The 26,761-nt window shown below is 35.0% G+C and overlaps 1 protein-coding gene across 9 annotated transcripts in view; it reads right to left on the bottom strand.

The window, feature by feature from the left end:
- Positions 1-26,761, bottom strand: part of nav3 (neuron navigator 3) — a 544,841-nt gene that overhangs the window by 94,352 nt on the left and 423,728 nt on the right. For 8 of the 9 annotated variants that reach the window (XM_039761717.1, XM_039761722.1, XM_039761719.1 and 5 more), the window contains 5 exons: positions 23,235-23,370; positions 18,379-18,655; positions 15,418-16,114; positions 6,849-7,337; positions 6,244-6,285 (listed from right to left, as the gene is read on the bottom strand). In XM_039761717.1, the coding sequence (XP_039617651.1) occupies positions 6,244-6,285; positions 6,849-7,337; positions 15,418-16,114; positions 18,379-18,655; positions 23,235-23,370 (1,641 nt within the window). The remainder of the gene's footprint in view (positions 1-6,243; positions 6,286-6,848; positions 7,338-15,417; positions 16,115-18,378; positions 18,656-23,234; positions 23,371-26,761) is intronic. The other variant, XM_039761720.1, reaches the window with a different exon arrangement.

Raw genomic sequence — 26,761 nt, 5'->3', positions numbered from 1 at the left:
CATGTAAAAATTTTAAAAGTTCAGGTACACTATAAATGTTTTTTGAATGCTTACTTTAAAAAATGAAAAAGTTTTCTTGGGTTCATTTACTTTATTTCTCGCAATTTAATTTTTAAAATAAACTAGATAAAAATGGCTCTAACTCCAGAGCAAATGATTAAGGGTGACTTCTGAAATACTGGTGCAGGTGGGCATAATGTGCTAAATTCCCAGAATCCAACCAGTAAATTTATAAACGACGATATGGGTGAGGGGTGGCTTGACATGATATTTGACGGTGGGGAGGTGGGGTGTGTCTTGCATTGTTCAGTTCCAAAGAATGCAAGTGCCTATTCACTTAATGACTACAGACCACTGCCACTACATCATAAAGACCTTTGACAGACTGGCCTTGGGCTATCATAAGGTTTGTCCTGTGATGGACTACCTGGACCAATTGTAGTTTGCCTAGTGGACAAAGATTGGAGTAGAGGATGTAATTGTCTGTCTGCTCCACAGGGCTTATTCTCACCTGGATAAAGCTGACAGGACTGTGAGGATTATGTTTTTTGATTTCTCAAGTGCCTTCAGTACCATACAGCCATCCCTGTTAAGGGGTAAACTCAGAGATATGCAGGTGGATGAGCCTATGGTGTCCTGGATAATGGACTATCTGTCAGGCAGACTGCAGTTGGTGAGACTCGTGGACTGTTTTTCTAATACGGATGTATGCAACACTGGAGCACCACAAGAAACATGCCTGTCTCCTCTTCTCTTCACTCTGTACACCTCAGACAATAAATATAACAGCAGGTCATGTCACTTGTGGAAATTCTCAGATAATTCTGCACTTATGTGGTGTATTGAGAAAGAGGATGAGAGAGAACATAGAAGTCAGGTGGAAATTGCTACTTGTTGCAAAGAGAATTGTCTGCAACTAATTGGTTACTGGAACTGGTTACTGATTTTCACCACAACAAAAAGCCTCTATGTCCAGTCATTCTTCAGGGAGTGGATGTAAAGGTGGTGCACACCTATAAGTACTTGGTGGTCCACATCAGTGACAGGCTGGACTGGTCTCATAACACAGAGGAACCATGTAAGAAAGGACAGAGTATGTACTTTTTTCCTTAGGAGACCTTTGACGTTGAAGTGACATTCTTCACATCTTCTATAACTCTGTGAAGGCTAATGCAATTTTTTGTGGTGTGCTGAGCTAGTAAAATAACTTTAAGACAGTGATTCTCAATCTATTTGAAGTCATGGACCACCAGACACTGACATTTTTTTCCTCAGAACACTAACATCAGAATACTCAAATATGTTAAATTGTAATTCTTTTTATTATTTAAAAACTTTAAATAATATTTATTTTATACTTATTCTTTTTTTTATTTTCACATTCTCTGACCGCAACTAGTTTTTAGCAGGCAAGTTAAATGTATACAACCTTTATAATATTATTAAAATTGCTATTATTATTACAAGAAGAAATAACTGAAGAAAAAAATGATACATTTTTAATATATTTAAAAATTACATATAATTGTAGTACAGGATGTACTTTGTAATAGCAAAATGAAAAATAAAACAGGAAAAATAGCGAAATATGTCTTTGATGTTCTTTGCAAATTTCGGGAATATTTGGAGGAATAAAGGATAAAGCCGCTCACATCTCTTCTTCCAAATTTCCAAGCTTCTCATGTTTTTTTCATTTTAATATTGATCATTGTTGAAAATCCTACCTCACAAAGATATGATGTGGAAAATAGTAATGATGTGTTTAGGGCTTTTTTCGCTATGACAGGGTATTACTTTTCAACAGAGATCCAAAATTCTTCAGAAGTATATTCTGAATATTTTAGTTTCAATCCGGAATCTGAAGAGAGAGATATTAATTCTTCTTCTTCCGTAATTTTAAAACCAGAGATGTCGGAAGAAATAAATGGATTTTTTATCCAATCGTACTGCTCAGTATTTAATAACAGAAAATACTTCTCGAAGTTTTCTTCTAGTTGTGTAAAATGTTTGGTTATTAAGGAAACAATTTTGTCATTTTTATCTTGCATTGAAGGGAACATTTCAGTGTTCCTTTCTGCAACGTGTCTCTTCCACAGTGAAATCTTTTTTTTCATTGCGCACAATTTATCTGTAGATGTAAGAATGTTTTCATGTTTCCCTTGAATACTTGTATTGACCGTATTAAAGTAAGCAAAAAGATCAGCCAAATATGCCAGATTATTGCACCTAATATCATTTTCAGGTATTTACAAATTTTTTTGTGTTTTTCCATTTCAAAGAAAAACAGTAATTAATTTTTTAGATGTAACATACGATTTAAAACTTTTGACCGTGACAGCCATCTCACTGCTGTATGAAGAAGTAAACAGTCATAGTTCGCCTCCATACCTGAACAAAGTTGTTTGGAAAATTTGCCTCTTTCGTGGTCTCATCTTAATAAAATTTACCATGGCAGCTACTTGATTTAATACTTTGTTGAGTTTCTGAGGCATTGTTTTCATGACAAGTGTTTTTCAATGCAAAAAACAGTGAGTAAATACAGTATTATATTTGAATTGATTTTTTTTTGCCAAATTCACAGATAATTTGACTGGCCCAATCATCAATGTAGCTCAGTCGGTACAATTACCAACACATTGATTTCATGATAATTTTAAAGAATTTAAATATGACATTATTGAATCATATATGCCTATGGTGTGGTGGGCTGGTGCCCTGCCCGGGGTTTGTTTCCTGCCTTGCACCCTGTGTTGGCTGGGATTGGCTCCAGCAGACCCCTGTGACCCTGTAATTAGGATATAGCAGGTTGGATGATGGATGGATGGCTATGCCTATGCAAAAAGATGAGCCGCTGTGGCAACCCCTAATGGGAGTAGCCAAAAGAAGAAGAACAACAATCATATATGCCCTGACCAGTTCTTTCCAGCAGAAAAACTGATTTATTTTTTTTCTTTAATAAATAAAAGTGTACAAAACTCAGTAAATAAGCCTTGCCACTTATATATGTTGATTTGTCCATTTGTAATGTAAAAGGCTTATTAACAAGTTCACTGGTGACTTTCCCTTCAATATTCCAGGACATATCATTTATTCTTCTTCGAATTGTGCCATCAGATACCAGAATCTTTAAAGATTCACTCTTTGCTTATTCTCCAGACATAATTACTATCTCACAGCAGGCAGGTAAAATAAGAGATTCTGCTATTGTGTGTGGTTTTAATTTCAATTCTATTAACTCTGCAATTGTATATGACGCAAATTGAGCTTTATGACTTATTTTCACAAGTTTTTCAAATTGTTTCCTTTATTTACCCTGAGTCTCTAAAAGCCTCTTGAAGTAATCTTTATTTTTTGAGGAAAAATGTTGCCTTAATTTAGTTTTCTTTCTTTTTAAAAAAACACATTTAACCCTAGGGACAAATAAAGTTCGTTCGTTCGTTCGTTCTATCTATCTATCTATCTATCTATCTATCTATCTATCTATCTATCTATCTATCTATCTATCTATCTATCTATCTATCTATCTGAACCCCTGGAGCCAGGCCTGGATAAAATTTAACAAAGTCTGTTTATAACTTACAATAAATATCTTTTTAGCAAAACAAGTGGTTCACATGAGAAGTGAACACTGTGAAAGTGAGTGATGTACTCAGTGATGCATCTCTGTGCATTTTTTAACTCAATTAGTCATATTATGTGAAAATTTACACAACACCATGCTCCCAAGGGAGTCAAATGGGGTGTAAGGCTAAACAGTGCTTCAGCTGGATCTTTTTGCTTATATCTGTCCAAAGCTTACTTTGTTTTGACCACGTTTAATTTTTTTTTTCTGTTCTGTTTCCCTTCATCTTTATGCCCGAGTGACAGTTTTAATTGTGGCATTATCCTTTTTGAGCCAAACTCAGGAATCGAACCGCTTGTGAACTTGGCAGATAACAGTGCTGCTTCTAATGCAATTAAGCACTTTTTGAATCCTTATTTACACTAAAAATAATAACTAGGCTGCAAGTGGTGTTCAAAGCAGTAAATATGAAGTAGATTTATACTGTGTAACTTGAACGGTTTGTCAGTTGCAGATACTAGAGGTGACATATTGACATTTCCTGCACTTAACTGGTGCCTTGTCCAATACTGACTCCTGCCTTGCGTCTGATATTGTCAGGTCAAGCTGTGGTCATCCTTTATCCTGAGTAAGATAAAGTTTGACAATAAATGGATAGATGCTCACTAAAATATATTGATTTTTAGCATCTAAATATAAAGCAGACTAGCTAAAGACTCAATTTTGCCAATATGTCAAAAAATGTCAAGCAACATTCATGAAGTAGCAAAAAATGTTTTTCCTTCTTATCTTTGCTCTACCAGACCCTCTTAAGATGTGTCCACTATGAAAATATATGACATATGTCAAGATGCACACCATGTTTTTAGATCAAGCAGCAAATTCAAGCAACAATCTAAAAATCACCTATACAGGATCAAAAATATTGTTGTTATTATTATGTATGTGGTTAATGCCATTACCCAAGATGCCATACAAATTCAGGATACAATAAATTGCGTATTTCTCTACTGCACCACAGGCAATTTAGGGTTATACAGTGAGGGTTGAATCGGCAACTCCAGACAGTAGACCATGCTGACTACCTCACACTGCATACTTAATTTTATCTACATTTATATCATTTTGGCTAAGCTCTAGTGTGTGCTAATGCCTAAAACATAAGATGAGTTATCCTATAAAGGAGCAGTTACTGCAGGGTAGTTATGTTACAGATTAATTTTTATTAGAACAATCTAAACGAGAACAGACCAATCAGCCCAGCAAAGCTCACCAGTTCTATCCACTTAATTCTTCTAAAAAAAGGTAGCAAGTCTAATTTTGAAAGTCCCTAAAGTCTTACTGTCTACCACACTACTTGGTAGCTTATTGTGTCTATAAAGTTATACTCAAACTAATTATAAACAGGGTGAGAAGTTAAAACATGGAAAGAAATAAGAAATTACTGGAAAGCACTGAAAATCTATAAATATGTTTATCACATTAAATTATTTGTTGGAGCTGGGCTGGAAAGAAGTAGTAGCAGCAAGAGTATGTCCAGTCAGTCATTGGGCATTATTACATATCTCAGAAAGCCTACATAAAAGACAGAGAGCCACAATGGCAACAACAGGAGTTTATAAATGTATATATTGCATATAGCATAAATTATAGGCTTCATCCCAATCCACCAGCCTGCAATCCAGGTCAGGAGTAAGTGAGTTAAAAAATTACAGTACAAATTACATTGCAACATATACACATATTATATTATTATATTTACTGTTTTGCCCCATCATACATTTTTTAAACCAGCTTTTTCTTTTCCTGGTTGGACAGCAGAAGTACACCTATGCTGGCTGCATCAGACAAGTGCAAGTTCACTCATACCAGATTAATTCATCTACCATTGGAAGCAGGAAGAAAAGAAATATAAAGAGAAAAAAGTTCATGCAGGCAGGCAGTGAAGGTGCAAGATATTCTGAGGGAATAACTCGGCAGGAATTCAAACTCAAATCCCTGAGACTATGAAGCAGCAGCACTAATGACTGCTAATTTTAGGACATTTACCTTTCTTGAACATTTTTAATGGCAAGTGAAATTCATGCTTTAATATTGTGGTTCCATTGGCTACTTTTTAATGCACTATAAAAATCCGATTTATTAAATGAAGTGAGAATTGCAAAAGCAAACAATTGTACTAAACATAAATATTGCACTTCTTTGTAAATACTACATTGTGTTTCAATTGGAGCTCAAAACATTTCTGCCACTGATTTAGGTTACTGTATTTTTTTTTAACTATTTATTAAACTATTTTGATCTTTTTTTTTTATCTTTTATCAGATTTCACATTAACCATATGCCTTTGAATTGCTGAAGAAAGGTAGTATACAGGCAGCTATACCAATATACTAACAAACAGATCATCATATGGAAAAGCAGGGATTTAGCAGATCATCATCCACATCCATCCAGTTCTAGCCTTCTTTATATTTCAAAATGGATCATTTTAATAATTCAAAAATTCAATTTTTCAAGGACAGTGTAATCCACTTGACACAGAATCTAAAAGTTCAATCCTTTATTATTATTAAAAATTATATACTTTGGAGGTCAATGAACACAACATACACACAAAAAAATAATTGAACTTAGAAAATGAGGTAGAGTACTCATGTCTGAAGGCAAGCTAAAAATACCTTAATCCTTTTCTGGGAAGTGTGTTTCTGTCAAGCTGCATGCTGTTAAAATAATAAAAGAAAGTAAAAAAAAAAAATTCAAATTCCATGACCTAATATACTTAAGTAAGTAAATCAGTATTTATATTGTACACATGCTTTTTGTATGAATCAGCCACGGAACACAAAATAGAAAAACAAAGTACTATGGATAATTATGACAAGAATGTACTATATATTTTAAAATATCTCTTTGTGAATTTTATGTTACTGGTTCTAAGGTAACAGTGCAAACAAAAACCTGCTCAATAAAACACGCATAAAAAAGAAGTTCCATGGCTTTCTGTTAGGAAAGTTAAAAAGCATGAGACAAATGATTAGATATGCCTCCAGATTTCTTAAATAGTATCTAAAGGATAATTCGCTTTTCTTGTATGATTATAGATGAACATTGAATGAATGAAAAATGAAAACAAAAAGACTGAATAAGCCAACATCCAAAGCATATACTAGAACTATGGCATAAATAAAACTTGGACAGTAGTCATATGCATTTTGTCACAATAAGTGGAAGAAACCGATCTGCTATTCCCCATTTGACTTGTTATTTTAAGATTAGGACTTACCCCTCTGACAACGTCGACTTGACACTGCTAGTTCTCATGAGCAGACTGTGCACCTCTTTTGGAGTGCTGGTAAGGCCAGTTAGGGAACTGTGGTGGCTGACAGGGAGATCGATAGACTCAGAGCTTGTGTGTAGGCTGGTAAGAGACTGGTAACTTAAGGTGTCTTTGCTGCCAGCTGATGAGCTACTAAGGTTTGCAGACCACTGCTTGCCTCCTGATGTATGAGAATGGGCAGATGCAGGGCTAGAAGCCAGAGAGTGGCTTAGACTGACTACATCAGTGGTCAGGTCTGGAGCTTTGGTGAAGAGTGGGCTGCTTCCTCCACTCTGCCCCGTTGCACTGCCCATACTACCAGTGCCAGAGGAGGGAGAATCAAGACTGCCCTGCCGAGCCAATGTAGCATGAGAGTTGCTAATCACTGATGAACTTTTCACAGATTCAGGACTGGCTGAGGAGCTGGGCTTTCCACTTGCTTTTGTGCCAAATAATCTGAAACAGAATTAGATGCACAATAATGTTATTAGGGCCTTATTAGAAAGACCAATGTTTGTACGTAGATATATAGAAATCTGTGGTTAACTCATCATTAGGAATTGTTAATATTTAAGTCTTTAAAGAAGAGTGGAATTATTAATAGTGACTCCAATAAAAAGCAAGATAGATCTTTTCAAAAGGTAATCAACAAATGTACAAATAATAAATTGTGAAGGCCTCTCCTCCTATGTAACACGAGCGAAAAATATATTTTTAAACAGTTTAAAAAAAACAAAAACATAGATATGAACAAAACAATCATAAACCTAGATTTTCCCAACAAGCTTTACTAATTTGGATGGTTTAAAGACTTATTAGCACTGACAAACAAAACCCCTCCATTCTTCATAGGTTCTGAAGTGTAGTTGTATGACTGAGGATTGTGCACCCTCACTTCCACCAATAAAAACAATTACTTTGCACAGGCTCTTTTTTGTAAATTCTAGGCTGCAGCGCCTCCCGGATAGCCTTTGCCACGTTTTCTAAGTTGCAACAGGCAAGGATTTGCTTAATTAAACCCCATTTGTGGATCACTTCCAGACAGCTCTCAGACCTTTGAAGTTTAACTTTAATCTTTAATGTATTGAAACTACTAGGCCAAAGTGTCCCCTTAAAATCTCTAGCACAGCTGATGCTGTAATAGTCCCTTAAAGTGACATACATCTTTAATTGTATATAGGGCTACCTGTTAGTCTCTATGTCATACAGTATCACTATCTTCTCTCAGGGAAAACTTTATTTTATTTCTTCTTTTGATAAGAAGTTCTTTTTAGGACAGTAACACTGCTTAGTATGCGATGCTACTTATAGGCCCACTGGCTAATTGCATATCTGCCCACTGGCTGGTAACAACAGAACGCTAATCTCTCGCCTGAGAAAGGTTAGCAAACAGAGCACCTCCTTACAACACTGCTCTCTCCTTATCTCCTTTTCTTAACATCTCTACCCACTGGGTCACAGTTATGCCACTGAGCATTTTTCTATAAGTTCTTGTGTTCTCAGCTTAGAGTATAAATGACTCTGGAATACATTAAATCATTGGCACCAGCAAGACATTTTTGGCATTTCTGTCACTGAGACAGTGGCACTGCACAGTACATAAAATAGTTTGAGATTACAGGGCAATAAGAAAGAAAAATGCAATAAAGAGTTCTATACAACTCTGCCAGAAATGCTAATGGAAAGCAAATAATTAACTGTGAGTAAAACAAACGAAAGTGGTAAATTTGGCAAAAATTAGGCAAATCTACGGAAAGTGTTTCATGGCTAACCTAGTCCTCCTACTGCGGTTATCTTATAGTAAATAGAAGATCTGTGAAAAGGTGCTTTCAAATGTGTATACTCTTGTTTTCTACAAGATGAAACTTTGCTTGAAGTTTAAAACAGTAGAAACTATATAATGACTAGGGACAGGTGTCTAAAGCAAACAAGAACATGGAAAAATCATAAAATGAAAATTGCTCAAGACTGTTCACAGAAATTATTTTGTTCATTTTGACAGATCAACTTAGTCTCATACAAAGGTCTAAATTATTTTTCATAAATAAGGATAAAGTAAAGGCTTAGTTATAAATGGCCAATACATAATGAAAAGATGCATTCATTAATTTTATCTGCTGGTTTCAGAAAACCGGTACTCAACACTCCAAACACGTGTCTTAGGTTAGGTTAGGATTCAGCTAAAAATGGCTTAAGCCCCCTAAAATTGGTTTATTTGGTGTCAGTAAATAGATGTCCGCTTGTCTTTACAAAACTGTAGTAACTATATAACTAGCAAAATGCACTGCCTTCACCACAATCAATTCACTGCTGACTGGCTGTTGTGTTTCATCTTTAATCATAACCTAATTTTCCAGACTAGTAGTATAAATTTTCTAATTGGTTGAATATATTGAATTCTAAAACCAAAGACTGTTGGAAAACTGTCACCCTATAAGGATCAGCCTGATGTGTCTGAAATCCAGACAATATTATATTTGCCTTATAATGACTTTGCTTAGAGAGTCAGGCAATATAATTCTAAACTATATATTGCAATAACTGAAAAAGTACAGGGTTATTATTAATGCTTGTTTGTTGGGTGCCAGTGGAGGTCTGATGAAATCACATTATTCATGAAAAATCTCAAAACAAAATGAAAACTTAGTCATAAGTGAGTTTAGAACTCTTTTTTATTTTAATGAAAACGAACTTCAGTTTTAAAAATCAGTGTGTTATTTACACTGTGACTCTACAAGAGATCAGTTTTGTGGAAAAAATGTTGTGACAGCAATTTATTTATAGTAGCATACAAGTAGGAAATTAATGAGATAGAATATTGAATTTGCTGAGTGCTGTGCTTTATTTCTATGTATGAAGAAGAATTCAGTCAGTACATAAAGAAGGAATCTATCATCAGCAAAGCCCACTGAAATAATTATTTGTCAATAGAATTCCATGCACATTTTTCAGCACTCTTAACCAGTGATTTCTGATTTGTTTTTCTATTGCTTGTTTACTCTGTCATCAGATATGTTGGTATTTCACATTTTTAGGTTTATTTGTGAAAACAGTGTAATTAGGTTTGGCAACATATTTTCCATTAAGGTTTTAATTTCTCTCTTTTCACTGCAGTATTCAGGCATATGTAGGTGCTTGGGATTCTTTACCATCATTCGATCTTTATGTGTGTAATAGTTAAAGAAATATGAATATGTACGTGCATGTTGGGTTGACCAGCTACTCTAAAATGTGCCACACTGCCAAAAATGCATATACAAAAACTACACAAACTACTTTAAATGGGAATGGTTTAGCTTTTATTTAGCAAAAAAAAAAAAACTGCCAATGGGGTAAGCAAAATTTACTTGACAAGATTTCTTAAAGTAAGCTAAACAATCTTAAATAATTTTTTTGATAAATCGACAATTCTTACAATAAGGGAAACAAGATTTAATTTCATAATATAAGAACTTTTCACTTGCTTAGATTTAATTTTTTGCAGTGCATAAGAATTAGTGTGTTCTGCAATCAAATTCAGAACATAAATGAAAGAAGTAATGGATAATTGTTCACCTTCAGCAAGTCACATCTGAAGCACCCAACATAGTATGACACATAAACATAAAAAGACTAGGGGGTTTCACTCTCTGCTTGCTTTGCTCGCCAACCTCACAGCCTGCACTACATGCCAGTCACTTCGCATCTCTGCCGCTCGCGTATGTGGATTTCACTTTCACCAAATAACAAATCTTTTAATTCTCATGGATATGCCTTTTCATTGGGAAGAAACACTACTTTTCCCCGATGGCAACACGAATTAGACGATCTACAAGTCTCCAACTTAAAGTTTAAATCCAAAGAATATATTCAATTTCTTTTCACTGTTCTGTTATTTCACCGAGTAATAATTTCCATTTGTTTGCGCTAATGCAATCTCTACTATCATTTTTTACAGTACAATATGTCAGTAATTTGCAAGATTCAATACAGGGCTGGACACACTTTAACTACATTATTTTAAAAACTATGAAGCTTTAATTTGAGTGCAACTCCTTGTCCAAATGATTATAAAGCCAAAATTAAGTTAAGCAACGTGTATGGAGGGTTAGTGCTTGCATGACTGTGTGGAGTTTGTCTATCTGGGCTTTTTCCTGCTTTTCCAATTTTCTGAAATATCCCAAAGGTATACAGGTTACATGGATTGGCAGGATTGTGTGCATGAAAGTGTCATGTGAAAGAATAATGTACCATACCTGTGCTGTGGAGCAGGTGTAGAAAATGGATTAAGAAAAGTGTGTGCATTGGGTGAAAAACAGTTAATTCTTGTATGACTTTTTCACAATTTAGTTGGTTAGAGCATGGAATTCTATTAAATATTGTTTACCCATGATAAAAGAAAATTGTTCCTTTAAACCTTGTTAAAAACAAAACTCTACAGGCACTCCTAAACTCATTCTAAATGCAACAAATAACTGTTTACATTAGTATTAATGATTTAACTAGGGGCATAATGCAAAAAGCTATTCCTTTATTAGCTATATACTGTAACTTGTTCAATAGATCGCACATTTCATATGAGATCAACTTAAATGCACTTATCTCTGGAATAAAGCATTAAAAGTTCACATATCCCTGAAATGAAGGTGTAGGTATTATAGTAATGCCTCAGAACAAAACTTAAACCATGAAGACAAATGATCATTCAGAATGGATTTGATGATATTATAATTTATAATGTTACAGAAAAGGAATCTGTTGGGAAATAAGGTTATAATAAACTTTCTGAGATATTGGATGTTGGCCACACCTCAATAATAGCAAATAATAAACTAAGGAAATATGTCAGAGTAGCAATGAACACAAATGGAAGAGAAGTTAATCCAAAACTAACAAGGTGGGTAACACTTATTGGGTAGGTCTTTTTTTTACTTTTATTTGAAGAAAGTAACACACACAATCAAGTCTAACTTATACAAGAAAGAAGATAACATTACATAAAATTATGTCAAACTTTACCAAGCAGAATTCAACCCCCACCTGACAGAAGGAGTGGACATGCATTAGCAAATCTTTAAAAACAGAAAAGAAGGAAGAATGGCCTTTTCCTTGATATAAATTCTAAAATTTTATTAACAAGATCTTGGAATACTTTAGAAAAGTTTTGAACAGATCCTCTAAGTAAGAATTTGATTTTTCCAGTTTCAAATAATATAGAACATCAGTTACCCACTTACTTATAACAGGTGGGCTGGAGTTCTTCTAGTCAATGTGCTAATAGTGAAGTAAAGGCAATTACAAGCAGCTTGCCCTTTTCCATATTAAGCCCATCTGGGAGTATGCCAAACACAGCCGTTAATGAATTAGGAGGACACCAAGGCTATCTGAAAGGCATTCACAGATTTTTTGTCCAAAATTATGTTAATTTAGTACACTTCCACCAAAAGGTCTTCTGGCAGCCCTAGAGAAGCTAACTTCTAAATGTGTAATTGGAGAAATGACTCGTGAAACAATAATTCAATCTTTTCATATGTTTTCATTTAATCACAGTTTTCAGAGACTTGTCAGAGATTGTAGGACCAAACTGAGGTAGATTCTATGATGAGACTAAAACTGAACTTTTGGCATTATTTAAAATTATCCCAATATTTGGTGCAGCAGGGTCAGCTGTAGACATTGACCAAGTAGGCACTAACCTAGGGGCACCATGCTCAATGGGGAGCGAAAATGACTATACGGATCTAAAAGAGGGATTCTATGCAGGATATCTCTTTTTGGGCACTTGCAACCGAGTTCGCCTAGTGGCAAAATGTACCCTTAAGCTGGTCCTGGGTGCAAGCATATAAACACTATTATGCTATGCTAATGTTTCTCTGGGTCAGGGCCTAAATGATTTTTACAAAAGATGAGAACTCGATTCAGGAAATTGAAGACTAAGTCAAACTTTATACAAAGCTTTTAGAAATCCTTATATATAATTTGATAGTATCTGTATGTATGGTGTTCGCGTCAATACCCAGTATGTATGACGATGTATGGTGTTCGCGTCAATACCCCGTATGTATGGTGTTCACGTCAATACCTCGACTCAATACTGGAGAGCTTTAAATGTTAAGAGCGGTATTTTGTGTTGTATTCTGTAGTTAACAGAGAGCCATGGAAGCTAAGAGAAAATAGGTGTAATATGTTCAGTGGATTTAGAACATCAGGTTATTATCCTGGCAGCAGAAATTTGAAGAAGTTGGAAGAGATGGATAAGTTTTTGTGGGATGCCAGATAGAATAGCATTACAGTGATCTATACGTGAGGTGACTCAGGCATTAATCAACATTTCAGTACTGTGTTGCATAAGAACAGGACAAAGTCTAGAAATGTTTCGGAGATGGAAGAAGGTAGTCTGCAAAGTGTTACTTATATGGGAGGAATTCTTTAATAATAATAATTATTAATATTATTAGTATTATTTAATAATTGTCTTTATTAGTGTATAAATGGGTATAAATTGTTACGTTTAAAGGATTTGGCAAAATCTGTTGCATGTAAACGATACTGTTTTAAACGTTATTGTTTTTTCATCAGAAAACCCAGTTTCCACATCTATGTGTGTTAGTTTAAATGGCACTTTTACCACTTGCAATAGGGCAGACGCGCTGACGTATCATGTCGACTGGGCAACACAGTGAATGTGGCGTCTATCTATATATGTCTATGGTTTGTCACTTTTAAATGTGGTGTAAATAAAGTTAATTCATCTCACTGTGGTGCGTATTCCGTACGTAATACCATGTAACACATTATAATTCTCCTGCTTTACGTGAATATACTCATGCCACCGAAAAAAAGATGTACAATTCCACGGTCCACTTCAGATGCCAGAGAAAAGTCTATTTCAAGGGTGTCTCAAACGCCACAGCAGACAAAATCCAAAGTAGAGGAACTTACAATAAAATGTGAATCAGAAAACTGTTTGTTCTATTTCTATGTTCTATTTCTTTCATTTGGGAAATTCACCAGTTATAGATTCCCGGGCAACACCGGGTACTCCTTCTAGTATATCATAAAAAGAAGAAAACCTGCCATAACATTGAATGTATGGAAATAATACAGTATTGCAGTTTGATATTTTCTATTTCATAGTCATAATACAATTAGTATCGCCTGTAGAGTGTTATTACACCCCTAAAAAAAAAGATGCGGCAAGCCCATATCATTCTTTTCCAATTCACAACATGAGTACAATGTATGGAGGGAAATTACCACAAAATATGAGTAAGACCCTGTACCATTACTGTGTTTAAAAATTTTGAACTTGAAATTGTCAGAACTGAAGATTTCGAATTATTTCAAAATTAATGATAGTTTTTCTTCTGAAATCCTAAAAGCATAAGCTAAATTGTGTGAACTGAGCAGTGGTTTGCCTATTATTAGCATTTGAATGAAAAACTCTGAAGTTTAAATGCTTGAAGAATAGTTGGAATTCATCCAAAACTTAACCAGCTCTTAAGACTAACAGTGCCAACAATTTTTTACCACAAACACACCAATACAAAACACACATTTCTTAGGGATATCAAAACATATTTGTGCTAAAAGCCATAAAAACATTAATTCAGGTTTTATATTTGAACAAGTCCAAAAGGGGGAATCTTTTAATACTTTTATAGGAATTGCATAGAAAAGGCATTTCAGTTAGCATTTCTCTCCAGTGCCTATTGAAGACAGTATGGGCCCATGCTCAACTTACATAACTAAAAAGAAATATGATTAAATGACTCATTTGCTTCTATCATTTTGCAACACTGTGGTGCAGTGCAGATGGGGTACCAGACCATTATAGGGCCTATTCATACTCACACTCATGCTCAGACTAGTGATGGTTTAGAGCTGCTAATCATGCTCACCAGCACATCTTTGAGGATGTAAGAGGAAAACCAAACCACCTGGAGAAATACCCACATGGACAACAACTAGGTGATGGATTTGAATCCAGAATCTCAAAAAGCAACTGTTTTGCTACCATGGTGCTTCAATTCCCATATCCTGTATCAGGCCTGATAATATTTTGATGTACACAATAACAATTCATATTTATTAAATGCAACATCATCTTCTTGCATACAGTGGCTGATATTCAAAAGTTCACATTAATCACACTGCTCTATTTATAACTGTAATGGAAGTTGTGTCTACAAAAAAAAAAAAAAAATTGCTCTATATTGGCAGTTTTGCACAAAATCTTATCCTTTAAGTTCTAAGTCATTCACAGTCACTTACAATCAGCTAGTTCTTAACCGGGTCCTAAAATTTACAAATGACAAACATGGCTTAAAAGGTTTCATTTTATCATTTGGTATTAAGGTAAAAAAATAACCAACATGCAGAAGCCACATTTGAAAAGTAGTTTAGAATTTGCTCTGATGATTCATTTCTCCAGAAAAAGTTGTTTTGCTTTTAGAGTTACAGTGTTTCTGTGGAAGCCATTTCTCAAACTATTTACAGTAAAATCCTAAAGTCATTATTATGAACATAGTTGTAGAAAATGTATATGGTGTCTTACCTGCGGAAGGTGGGAGATGCAATATCAGGGTACTTTGAACCCGGTTGCCTCAAGCCAGTCTGGCTGGTTGACGTAGGACTAGATTTAGGAGAACTGGACAATGAAACACTTTCTGAATCTGAAACAGTTACTTTCTCCTTCTCTTTATCTGTCTGATTGATGGTGACAGGACTTGATCTTCCAGAACTGATTTTGTTAGGCTCTCTACGTTTATTACTGGGTGTGCCAGCTGACTTACTGCTGACGTTTGAGTCAATACTACTAGAACTTGATCTGTGTCCTCCTCTGCCCACAATGCCACTTGTGCTGGACTTGTCAGGACGAGGCAAGCTGCGATACTGTAGAGGGGTTTTGGAGCTGATCAGTAAAACGCCATCGTCCTGGTTTTGAGAGCCATCTAAGCTTGTTTTACGTCCTCCACTTGTTTTTCCAGAGATTGCAGAAGACTTTGGGATCTTCCCAAGGGTGGCTGAACCACTTGTCACAGTTGCCCCACTAGCTGTAATCAAAGAAGCAGACCCTGTACCAGTCTTCTTAAAACCAAAAGATCCGGTGGTGGGTGGCCTTGCAATACCTGATGGTGGTTTTTTTCCTTCATCCCCACTGCTTTTTCCAGCATCAGAGGGTGACCGCTGTAAGTCTGTGCTTTTTGAAGGGGTTTTAACTTTTTCTGAAGCCTTGGCATCATCTGTTTTCCCTGATAATTCAAAAGAGGAAAAAAATCTTTAAAATGCATTAACTAAAGTAAACAATGAAACATTCATCTATCCATCTATTTTTCTAATATGCTTCCCCAGTTAAGGGTAGTGAAAAGCTATTTCCTATCCCAACAGCTCTTGGAAACGAGGTATAACCCAGGCTGGATAAGGAACCAGTCCATTACAGACTCCTACAAGCACATATCCACAATTATTTGCATCAGAACAATTTAGACATGAGGTGAATGCGCTGAACCAACGTGGACATTAATATATATTCTGCAGGGCAGTGTATATTGTAAAATCTATATGCTATAAAACACTTTTTATAGTACAGTTCAAGTAAAATTGTTTTCAGAACACTATTCATGGTGTTCTGGATAGATTAACCTAATTGTGGATTTTAGTTAGCCTTAATCAAAAAGCCATAAAACCTTAAGAGCACTGATAAATTATCCTGGGTAAAATAAATCTGAAATGATTTTTAAATATGAAAATCAATTTGATAAAAAAAATCACACGAAAATGAAGTACACATATAAACAATGGTTTTTGATAATAAATTTACATTTCATATGAATTTGCATATAATGCCCAATTCCAACACTTCACAATAAATTTGTGAAAGATTTTGCTTCTAAATAGTTTTCTCCTTTCTATCATGGGATTCAAGAGGCAATTAAGAGTAAACCCGTTCCTACAGATGGGCTTCACTTGAGCCTTTACCACTAAAAATAATTAAGACAGAACTGCTCCTTATTATTTGAAAAAAAAAAAAAAGATCAAATGAAACAACAGGACAGAACAATGGATAAATGGAATCAGATACTAAACATTGTAGTAGATACTAGCAATTTAGGACCTTAACCCATAATTCTTTTTGTTAGGATTAATATCTTGTTCAGATCAAAATGTTTCTGTTGTGTTCTTAAGGCATTGATTGCATAATATTTCAGTTTTTCTTAAAGGTTCTGTCATTACAAATTTGGCTACGAGATGCAAGAACTAACGAGCCATGTCAAGACTCCAAAGTGGTAGGTACGTATAATTACTTTTCAGATCTGACACTCCTTCACATAAATCTCTATCAATTTCACATTGCTTCGCTCACTATGCAGAGGTCACTTCTACCATATGTCAACCTACATTGTTGTGTGTCTTATTAAAAGCAAAGTATTAACGATTTCACTAAATAACAGTTTATAAAAGATGCTTCAGATTTTCTAAAGGGTCAACAGAGTCATAATGGATTAAAATGACATATTCAACAGGAAACACAATTTGAGAAAACTTGTTTTTTAGGAGCTAAGTAGGTCAAACTCCCTCTACAAAGTTCAATTTAAAAAATGATACAATCCATTAGTTAATTAATACATCTACTATATCATAAAATGCTAAGGCCTATGTTTGAGTCCAATCGCTATGAGCAATCTGACTGGTCAGCTTGGCTTTTGTTATGAGATTTAAGAAAAAATGTGAGTGTGAGATACATGAGGAGGAGTAATGGCATAGGGGGAAAACTCAGAGTTGTCTTCAAAGACTGAAAGAATAAAAGTGAACAGGAGGCCAGCAAGACACTTTGAAATGACAGATTCTGACAAACTGGCTTTACCGGAATGCACTCGAAATAGGGAGCACCGATCAAGAGAGGTTCAGGCACACAAGGATTATCAAGAAATGGTGCTGAAGGTGTATACAGGACAACATATATACATTTTTTTTTCAATGTATTCAACTAGCTGTCTTCGACAGATAGCATAGCTAGTTCTTGTTTATATAAAGCACTAAACAAAAGGCTTAATACTAATTAGAAATATACAGTATATTTTAGTCGTAATTTGGATAAGTTGGAAGTTAGTTGATTGTAATGTTACTTATTTCAGTTAGCAGACAAATTCTGGGCTTGCTCCCCATCTTATTATCTCTATTAGAATATGCTGTAAAGGCCTAGTATGTGTTTGCATATGTGCAACTGCAAGGAATAATTCTCATGCCTTAGTAATTTATGGCAAACAAAGCCACTAATTATATTTCAATGTTTATAATCATGGTTAACCCATCCTCAAAAACTTGTGTCATGTAATATATTTACACTTATACTTTAAGAAGCCTGTTAACAGCATAATGTCATAGTTGTATGGTGAAAATTAAAATATTTTGGCTTGCTGCTTGATAGTTAGAAAATGAATATCATAGTTATACTCCATTTCCAGTTTCATCTATTAAACAATTCATATTAAAATGGGTACAATGAAATACCAACCTGGAGTTTTAAGAGATCCAGTTGAAGATTTAGTTCTTGGTGGAGTTATTCCAATCTGAGCCGTCATTCCTCTTCTCCATGACCCTGTATGTGATACTGGCAATCCTGTTTTCTGGCCTCCTTTCTCTAAGTCATCATAAAGGTTTGAGGATGTGCTCTTCCAGTTTTTGCTGGAATCCATATTGCTGTCAAATTCCTCTTCTTTTTTCAGTTCTTCAGGGTTCAGCCATGTACTCTCATTGTCTGGGACTGTGTGCTTCTCTGTGTCAGTCTTCAGCTAAAAACAATAATTTTGATAAAGGTTTAGGTCTTTGTAAATAATTGATTTTCAGGGAGCTCTGGTTAATAAAACTACAGGATTCTGAGTCCCTGATGAGCTTTGAATTGTGTACTGGCTCAGGTGCCACTACCGCTGAACAGCTAATTAAATTGTAAGGCAACTAATCCATCCACACAGATAGAGGGCTAGAGTACTACCCATTACAGATGTAAAGTCTTGGGCATAAATGAAGTACAATCATACTCAAAGTGATGCAAAATATTCTGTATTTGTCACTTTGTTATTTTGAAGCTTTTCTTCATAAACACAAATCAATTCTAATTAGCAGTATTGTTGTGTTGCAGGTAGTGCCTGAAACTCTGGTTCTCTTCAAATCCTAGGTGCCCTCTGAGTGAGGATTGCATTGAATTTCTATGTATTGTAAGCACAGGTCATCTATGCTTTCCACCCACAACCCAGAGAATGCACAGTTAAGTTCACTGACAGCTCTGAATTATCCTGCGTTGAGTGTGTGAGAGAGGGTGTATGCTCTGTAATGGACTAGTGATCTTTCCGGCACTGCATTGTGACTGCTTCTGGAAAATGAATAGACTATCTGAGCCTCAACAAATATATTTCTAAATCTTAATACACTTAACTTATAGGAGATTTATGAAGACCAGAATATACCACACATTTTCTTAGTAATTAGTAGATATTAGTAGATATTCACAGTAAATGTACGGGTTCAAAAGTTAGCAAATGAATCCATGAAAAAAGGTCAGAGCTGACTATATTTTCTTAGAAGGTTGGCGTCCTTCAACATCTGCAATAAGATGCTGCAGATGTTCTACCAGACGGTTGTGGCGAGTGCCCTCTTCTACGCGGTGGTGTGCTGGGGAGGCAGCATAAAGATGAAAGACGCCTCATGCCTGGACAAACTTGTTAAGAAGGCAGGCTCTATTGTAAGAGTAAAGTTGGACAGTTTAACATCTGTAGCAGAGCGACGGGCATTAAGCAAACTCCTGTCAATCATGAAGAATCCACTGCATCCACTGAACAGTGTCATCTCCAGGCAGAGGAGTAGCTTCAATGACAGACTTTTGTCACTGTCCTGCTCCACTGACAGACTGAGGAGATCGTTCCTCCCCCACACTATGCGACTCTTCAATTCCACCCGGGGGAGTAAATACTAACATTACTCAAAGTTATTGTCTTCTTTTACATGCATTTTTATTACTATTTAATTTAATATTGTTTTTTTGTATCAGAATACTGCTGCTGGATTATGTGAATTTCCCCTTGGGATTAATAAAGTATGTATGTATGTATGTATGTATCTATCTATCTATCTATCTATCTATCACCCTTTGACCATATCAAAAAAAAGACAAAAAACATTAACTTATATCTTTAAACCCATTCCACACTGAAATGAGAAAAAGTAAATAACTTGACCAACTGACTTTTACTAATGAATGAAATAATAGATCTTATAATTGAGGGAGAATTATGAAAAAATAACAACGCACTAAACTTGCACTGGAGACTGAATGGTCTCTTCTTCAATATGAGATTGTATATGATCTACCTTTCATAACTAGCTGTGTTACCAGGCTTCATCCAAGATATTTACTAAGACATTGTGCTTCAGTTCTAGTGCCATTAATCAGATTTATCAGAAGTACTATGTAACTAACTGAGTACTTTTCTGTATACAATATTTGTTGTTTTTTTAACAGTTGTTAACGTTGTTCAGTGGAACTCCCGACTCTTGAATAAGCCACTTACAATTGGCCACTGTATTATGTTGAATTCAAAGGGGTAATTAGAAGAAATAATGGGAATATGGAGTACTGTATAAATATAATTCCACCTAATAGCACATCCTGAAAAAGGTAGTTTTAATCGGAATTGAATGTAATACAGTGAGAGTCTGTAATCTTGTACCATTACATAGTTTTGGGGGGTTTAGAACAAAATCACTGAATCTTAGTTTACTTTAACTTATTAACAACACCATTGACTTTTACAGGCTACACTTTTACATTTGCCATTCAATGAAATGACTGCTTTAAGCATTGTACAGAAAAAACAAGTGAAAAGAAATAATATCATGCATTAAGTAAAATGTCACAGTGCTTGAAGTGAAACCAAATTACTGAAGGCACTCCTTTTTAGGTGGCGTCTCGCTACTCCTCACCTTTGGCTATTACTTTTACATAACAAGTGGAGTTTGGAGCGATGTGATACACTAATATATGATTGAAGAGTTGGGATTGTCTCCTGTGAATTTCAACATCCTGAATAAAAAAAATGACATTTAGTCGACAAGCAGGGTAAGAGGATACTCAACAGTGTACTAAGAAATGTTGACAGTCTCTTAAGTAAAAATTGAAAGAGGGGGTTCCTTCACTAAAAAGAACTGTAATGTTCACCTTTTCTATGTGCTGTCCATAGGGGACTTCTGGCTTGTGTTGTATGCTGGGCTGCTGGTGAAGTGGGCTGGTACGCTGTAATAGCACTTTACTGTTTCTGCTTTGTGAACCAGAGTGCAGCAGCACATTGCGGTCTGACGTCTGCAATACTGCAAGCATTTTACCACCAAAAGCCATTGTGAAGAGTCAGAAGAGGCCACAAGTATAGGGAGTATTATGTGTGCCCAAGATCCAATTTGCTAAGCAGGTCTTCTTTAAGCTTTACAGAACTTTCATCCTTGGTCTCACTTCTGGTAGTGACCTTCATTTGCATTAACCAGCTGCCTCATATTTCTGCGCAGCTGCAGAAAAAATGACGTGGCCCCTTATGAAAGCCCATTTGCTAAACCATTATTACCAACAAATACAAAAACATGAGTTGGCTAATTTATTTTTTTTCTATAATGTCACCAAATTTCAATCAAATCAGTCAAAGCATAGATTTTGAAGTCTGTTGTTGTGATAGTTTTTACCCCTAAATATTGATATATTGAAATTCCCTCTCTTAGTACATGCCCTAGATATACAATCCCGGCAGATTTCAGCTTTTAAAGTAAATGGGAAATAGTTTTTTTGGTTGATGAGTGAGTGAGTGAATAAACTTTGTAGTACATACATAAATACCAAAAGAGAGAAAAAAAAAAAAAACATTGAAAGCAATGAAAATGTGCAATGCATCCTAATGTAGAATTTTAAAGCAAAGCAATGGCAATTGTTTGTAAACAACAACATTTATTCATATAGAACGTTTTCATACAAATGGTGTAGTTCAAAGTGCTTTACAAGATGAAGAAAGAAATGTTTATATGAAACAAAAGAATGGGCTTGAGAAACTGACTTTACTTTATTCTATGTTACTTAGCATTGCCTGACTGTTTGTAAATTACAAAGGTACTTTTTTAAGCAGAAAATCTTTTGGAATCACTTTGATTATTACACTCTAAAATACACAATGTGAGGAATATGCAAATGAAGTAAATGGACTGGGAAAATTATCACCACTATTTGAAGAGTGAGATGAATGTCAGTAAATTACTGTACATAATGATTTATGTTCTTTCACACCCAGGAGATGTTTTGGCTGGCAAGTTTGACCTTCAGCTGTTTGGTGGCTTTATAACTTCATCCATCACTTCATTTTCCAACCCACTCATCCAGTCGAGAGATACTTTTAAGATAATCATTTTTATGTTCTATAAACCACAACTGCAAACATGATTCAGATGTTTATATGTGTGTTAAAATTTTGGGCAGTGAAAAGACTATTATACATCTTCATAGTACAGAATGTGTGAACTACCTTGCAGGACACAGAATCAAAAATGAACTGTCAGTATTTTAAACATCACTGTAAATATGAACATATCTTATTGTTTCATGCTATTCACAACTTAGTACATGATTCACCTTGTACTACAGATGAATGTAATTTGTCCATCATAATTTAATACATTATTTGGGCTTGATAAAAATGAGCAATTAATGACTTCATATTTTAGGTTGAATGTTAAAAGTACTGTCATACCAAATGTGTTGGAATGTGATTTTATATAATTTCGATTCTGTCTTTGAATTGCTTGGTATTATTAATGTGAAGGACAAAGTCAGTGGGAAGCTTCATAAAGAAACAATACATAAAGACCCACAAACATAGTGACAACAATATATGATGAAAGGCTAGAGATACAAATGAAAAAAGAAAAACAGCCAAAATATTTATTTTGTATTTTTCTTTGCCTATTTATTCCTATTGCAAATATCTGCCTTCAAAATGAGCAATTGAAACATATTTCTCTTTGCATAAGATCAACAAATATATATATATATATATATACATACATTATATATATATATATATATATATATATATATATATACATACATACAATATATATATATATATACATACATATATATTTATATATATATATATATACACATACACACACACACACACACATATACGTATATATGTATACTAGGGGGTTTGCCCCTGCTCACTTCACTCGCCAACCCCCGTGCCTGCGCTACGCGCCAGCCACTTCTCGGCTCTGCCGTTCGCATTGTGAAGAGCTTGAGGCTATGAAACAGCAGCACTAAGTAAGCACTATTAAAATTACCTGTGAGCTCTTTCCCCGTCTTGGTGAAGATGCAATATTGGAATACGAGCTGACTGATGAAGTATTCAGGTCATCTGTGCTAATATTGTCCAGTGTATCACTAAGGCCGCTGCTAACCGAGCTGCTATCATCCCAACTGTAAAGATAAGAAAAAAATTATATAAATAAAATTATTAACTCTGGACTTAATAAAGATTTGCTATTGTAAAAATGCAATACTGGACAAAATAAGTATATATTTTTGTAAAAACGTTTTATTTTATAAACATTATATACCTTTTAGTACTGAAGCAGTAAAACCCAAGCAATTTGTAATGCAGAGTAAATTTATACTTGAATGTATCATGTTAAAAGAAATTCAAATTTACTTCTAAAGACATTCCTTGTAATTGCTAATGCAAACAACAACTTAGAATTTGAATTTATGATAAAAAAGTTAAATGCCAACCCAATGGATTGCTGTTCATTTTATTGCTCTTTTAGATAGCACATAGCCCTTATCAGGACTGTTTTTTAGGCACAATAGAATGGTGATTGTGCAACTGTGGCAGGCTTGCCCTTTTTATAGGCTCCACCGCAATAGGCAAGAAAGCTGCTCATTTAAATGATGGAATGCCAGGTCATACTGCTGCTGTCTCATCACTGAAGTCATGACAGATACAAGACTGAGCAATGTCATAATACATTGTAACACTGCTTGCCAGCACTGACCTGAAGGAATATTGCTCTTTTAGGAATCTTGCTTGTCAATATCATAAGGACTGCTCAGTTTTGCCACATGAGAATATTGTGACTGTGGTTCTCTCACCCTTTTTACAGGCATCTCTGCAACTGTCAGGGAAGTTGCTCATTCAAATGATGGAGCTGCTGCCTGTTGCTGAGTCAACACTGATGTCATTCTCATTCCTGCCTTTACACACTCATAACAGAGTCAGTGCCATTACAATATTAAAATGTTCAAGCTTCATATTTCTGAACAAATTTAAAGTTTTTTCAAAACCATTTCATATCATAATTAAAAAAGATATTTTAATTTGTGCTCCCCCACGACCCTGGTCTGGAATAAGCATGTTAGAAAACGACAAGACGCAACATGATGTTTTAGTTTGTGTTACAGTCACCTCCAAATAATTTAATCTTAATTTCTTTCATAATAAATATATTTTATTTACACAGTAAATTTACACACAAAAACGTTCAGATTTCAAGGTCTTTGTCATTTCCATCATCAAAAAGAAAACAAACTACATATATACCGTAATATAGTGAAAATTTTCATTGTCAAATCATATCCCCTCCCTTCTTTACAGTAAATTTATCTCAACAGTCTATGAGCTTCTGAATCCCTTCAGAGTAAAGCTTTCTGGTTGAGTCAGAAGCCAGTGGTAAGCTGGTAGACTGTATATAAAAGTAATATTTTAGCAAAAACAATGGTGAGTTACTCCTAAACTGGTTTATGAAAAGTGTATTATTAGGAGAGATGCAATGGTAATTTTTATGATTAAATATTTTTAAGAGTATCAGATGATGTTTGATTGAAGTTATCACAAATACATAAAGCATAGGATCATTTGCATGTTGGGTCAGATTTATTAGGTTTTAAAAAGAAAGTGATGATAATATCTGAAAGAATTTTTAAATCAGACTGACAAGGGTGATCAGCAAAATAGTAAAAGGACCCAGAGGCCAAAATATAAATTGCTTCTAGGCTCAAAACAAAGGACAGTTAAACACTTTTCTCAGAGATATACTGGCTTAAGAGATTAGACTATGAAGAGAAGCCCATCTGTCAAGAGGCTACAAGGAGAAAACGCATCACTAAGGTAGATACAAGTCCAAATGGTATAGCCTCTTGATAGATAGATAGATAGATAGATAGATAGATAGATAGATAGATAGATAGATAGATAGATAGATAGATAGATAGATAGATAGATAGATAGATAGATAGATAGATAGATAGATAGATAATGGCAGTATGAAATACCTTTCCACTGTCAATGTGAAACTAGAGAGGCCACCAGCACAAAAGGACAGTTGGCCAAGGGGGAATGCAATGTCTACCTACCTGGCGAGAGAGAGAGAGAGAGAGAGAGAGAGGCCAATAAGGAAATGCAAAACCTGCTGGCCACTAGAGGGCTCACAGCCCAAGATGGGAGCATATGGAGCAGTGCAGGCAGATGTATTGCTGCCTTAGTGACTTGGCCTTTTAAGAGCAATAAAATATCCATGGTTGCAGGCAGGCACTGACCTGAGACCTATAGCATGCATAGCTGAGACAAACATTGGGCAAACCTCAACTCCCTTAGTTGGAAGGTTGAGATTCAAAGGTCTGAGGAGAGAGCACAAGGGAGAGAAAGTGAAAGATGGGAGATAAAAACAATGCTTTGTGGTGGTTCTGTGAAGAGCAGGTGGGTGAGCCACTCCACTGAAAGGACAGGAAATCAAGGCCCAGAACAGCAAAAGTTATTGTGATTTTTCTTTCTCTTTCTTTCTTTCTTTCTTTCTTTCTTTCTTTCTTTCTTTCTTTCTTTCTTTCGCAGTGAGGTGGAAAAACTAATTTCAAGACTTTTATGTTGTTTAATAATGCTAACTTAGAGTAACAGAGTGAAAAAACTACAAAGCATTTAAAAAGATTGTACTTCTCAAGTGCCTCTAAAATTTAAATTTTAAGTAACTTATAAAGGATATAATATGTTATGGGCTAGTGTCCTATGCAGGGAATGCTCATGCCTTGCACTCAGTGCTTGCTGCAATAGGCCCCAGCTTTTGCGTGATCCTATAAAATGGCTGTACAGATGGGTAAAGGATATAATATTAAGAAAAACAATGAGGACAGATTGTGTGCAATTCTTTGGCTGAAAAATTGAATAGTTTAGGCATTGTTTTGGCAAACTTTCACTGGATATAATAGCTCACAACCCCCTACATCTAATGCTATTAAAGTACTGAAACATTCTCTCTGCTATTCCTTACTTTCTGTTTTGCTTTATTATTGCATTATTTTGTTTTAAAATTTCACATTCTTTGCCCTCTGACTTTTCTTCAAATCCCCTTTTCAATGAAGACCACTAGTACATGATCTTATGAAAATAGTAAAATGATTCAAACTTTGTCACATCAGTACCAGCATTTGTCACATGTACAGAGTACAGCGTGAGACAGATATTAGAGAGTCATGAATTCTGAATGGCAAGGACAAAGTTTTTGAAAGGAAAAAATTATAAGGGGTTATTAATAGATATAAAAAAAAAACAGAAAAGAGACTTAATTAAACATGTCTGTGCTGGGATAAAAGACCAGCAGTTGAAAATAAGAATAAAATATCAGCCGATTTATTTTTTGAACTGGAATATTAAAATGTTGAATAATGAATGGTGGTGTGATGCAACAGTGACATTTCAGAAATATCATTAAAAAAACATAAGAATACCTGCCAAAAAGATTCCCATTAAACTGGGGCTGACGAGCATTCAGGTAGGATCAAATTAGTGAACTTTTATGGGTAAGACCCTTAAAGAAATATG

This window comes from Polypterus senegalus, chromosome 8, assembly GCF_016835505.1.
Source record: "Polypterus senegalus isolate Bchr_013 chromosome 8, ASM1683550v1, whole genome shotgun sequence".
Lineage (NCBI taxonomy): Eukaryota > Metazoa > Chordata > Cladistia > Polypteriformes > Polypteridae > Polypterus > Polypterus senegalus.
This window is presented reverse-complemented; position numbering and strand designations above follow the sequence as displayed.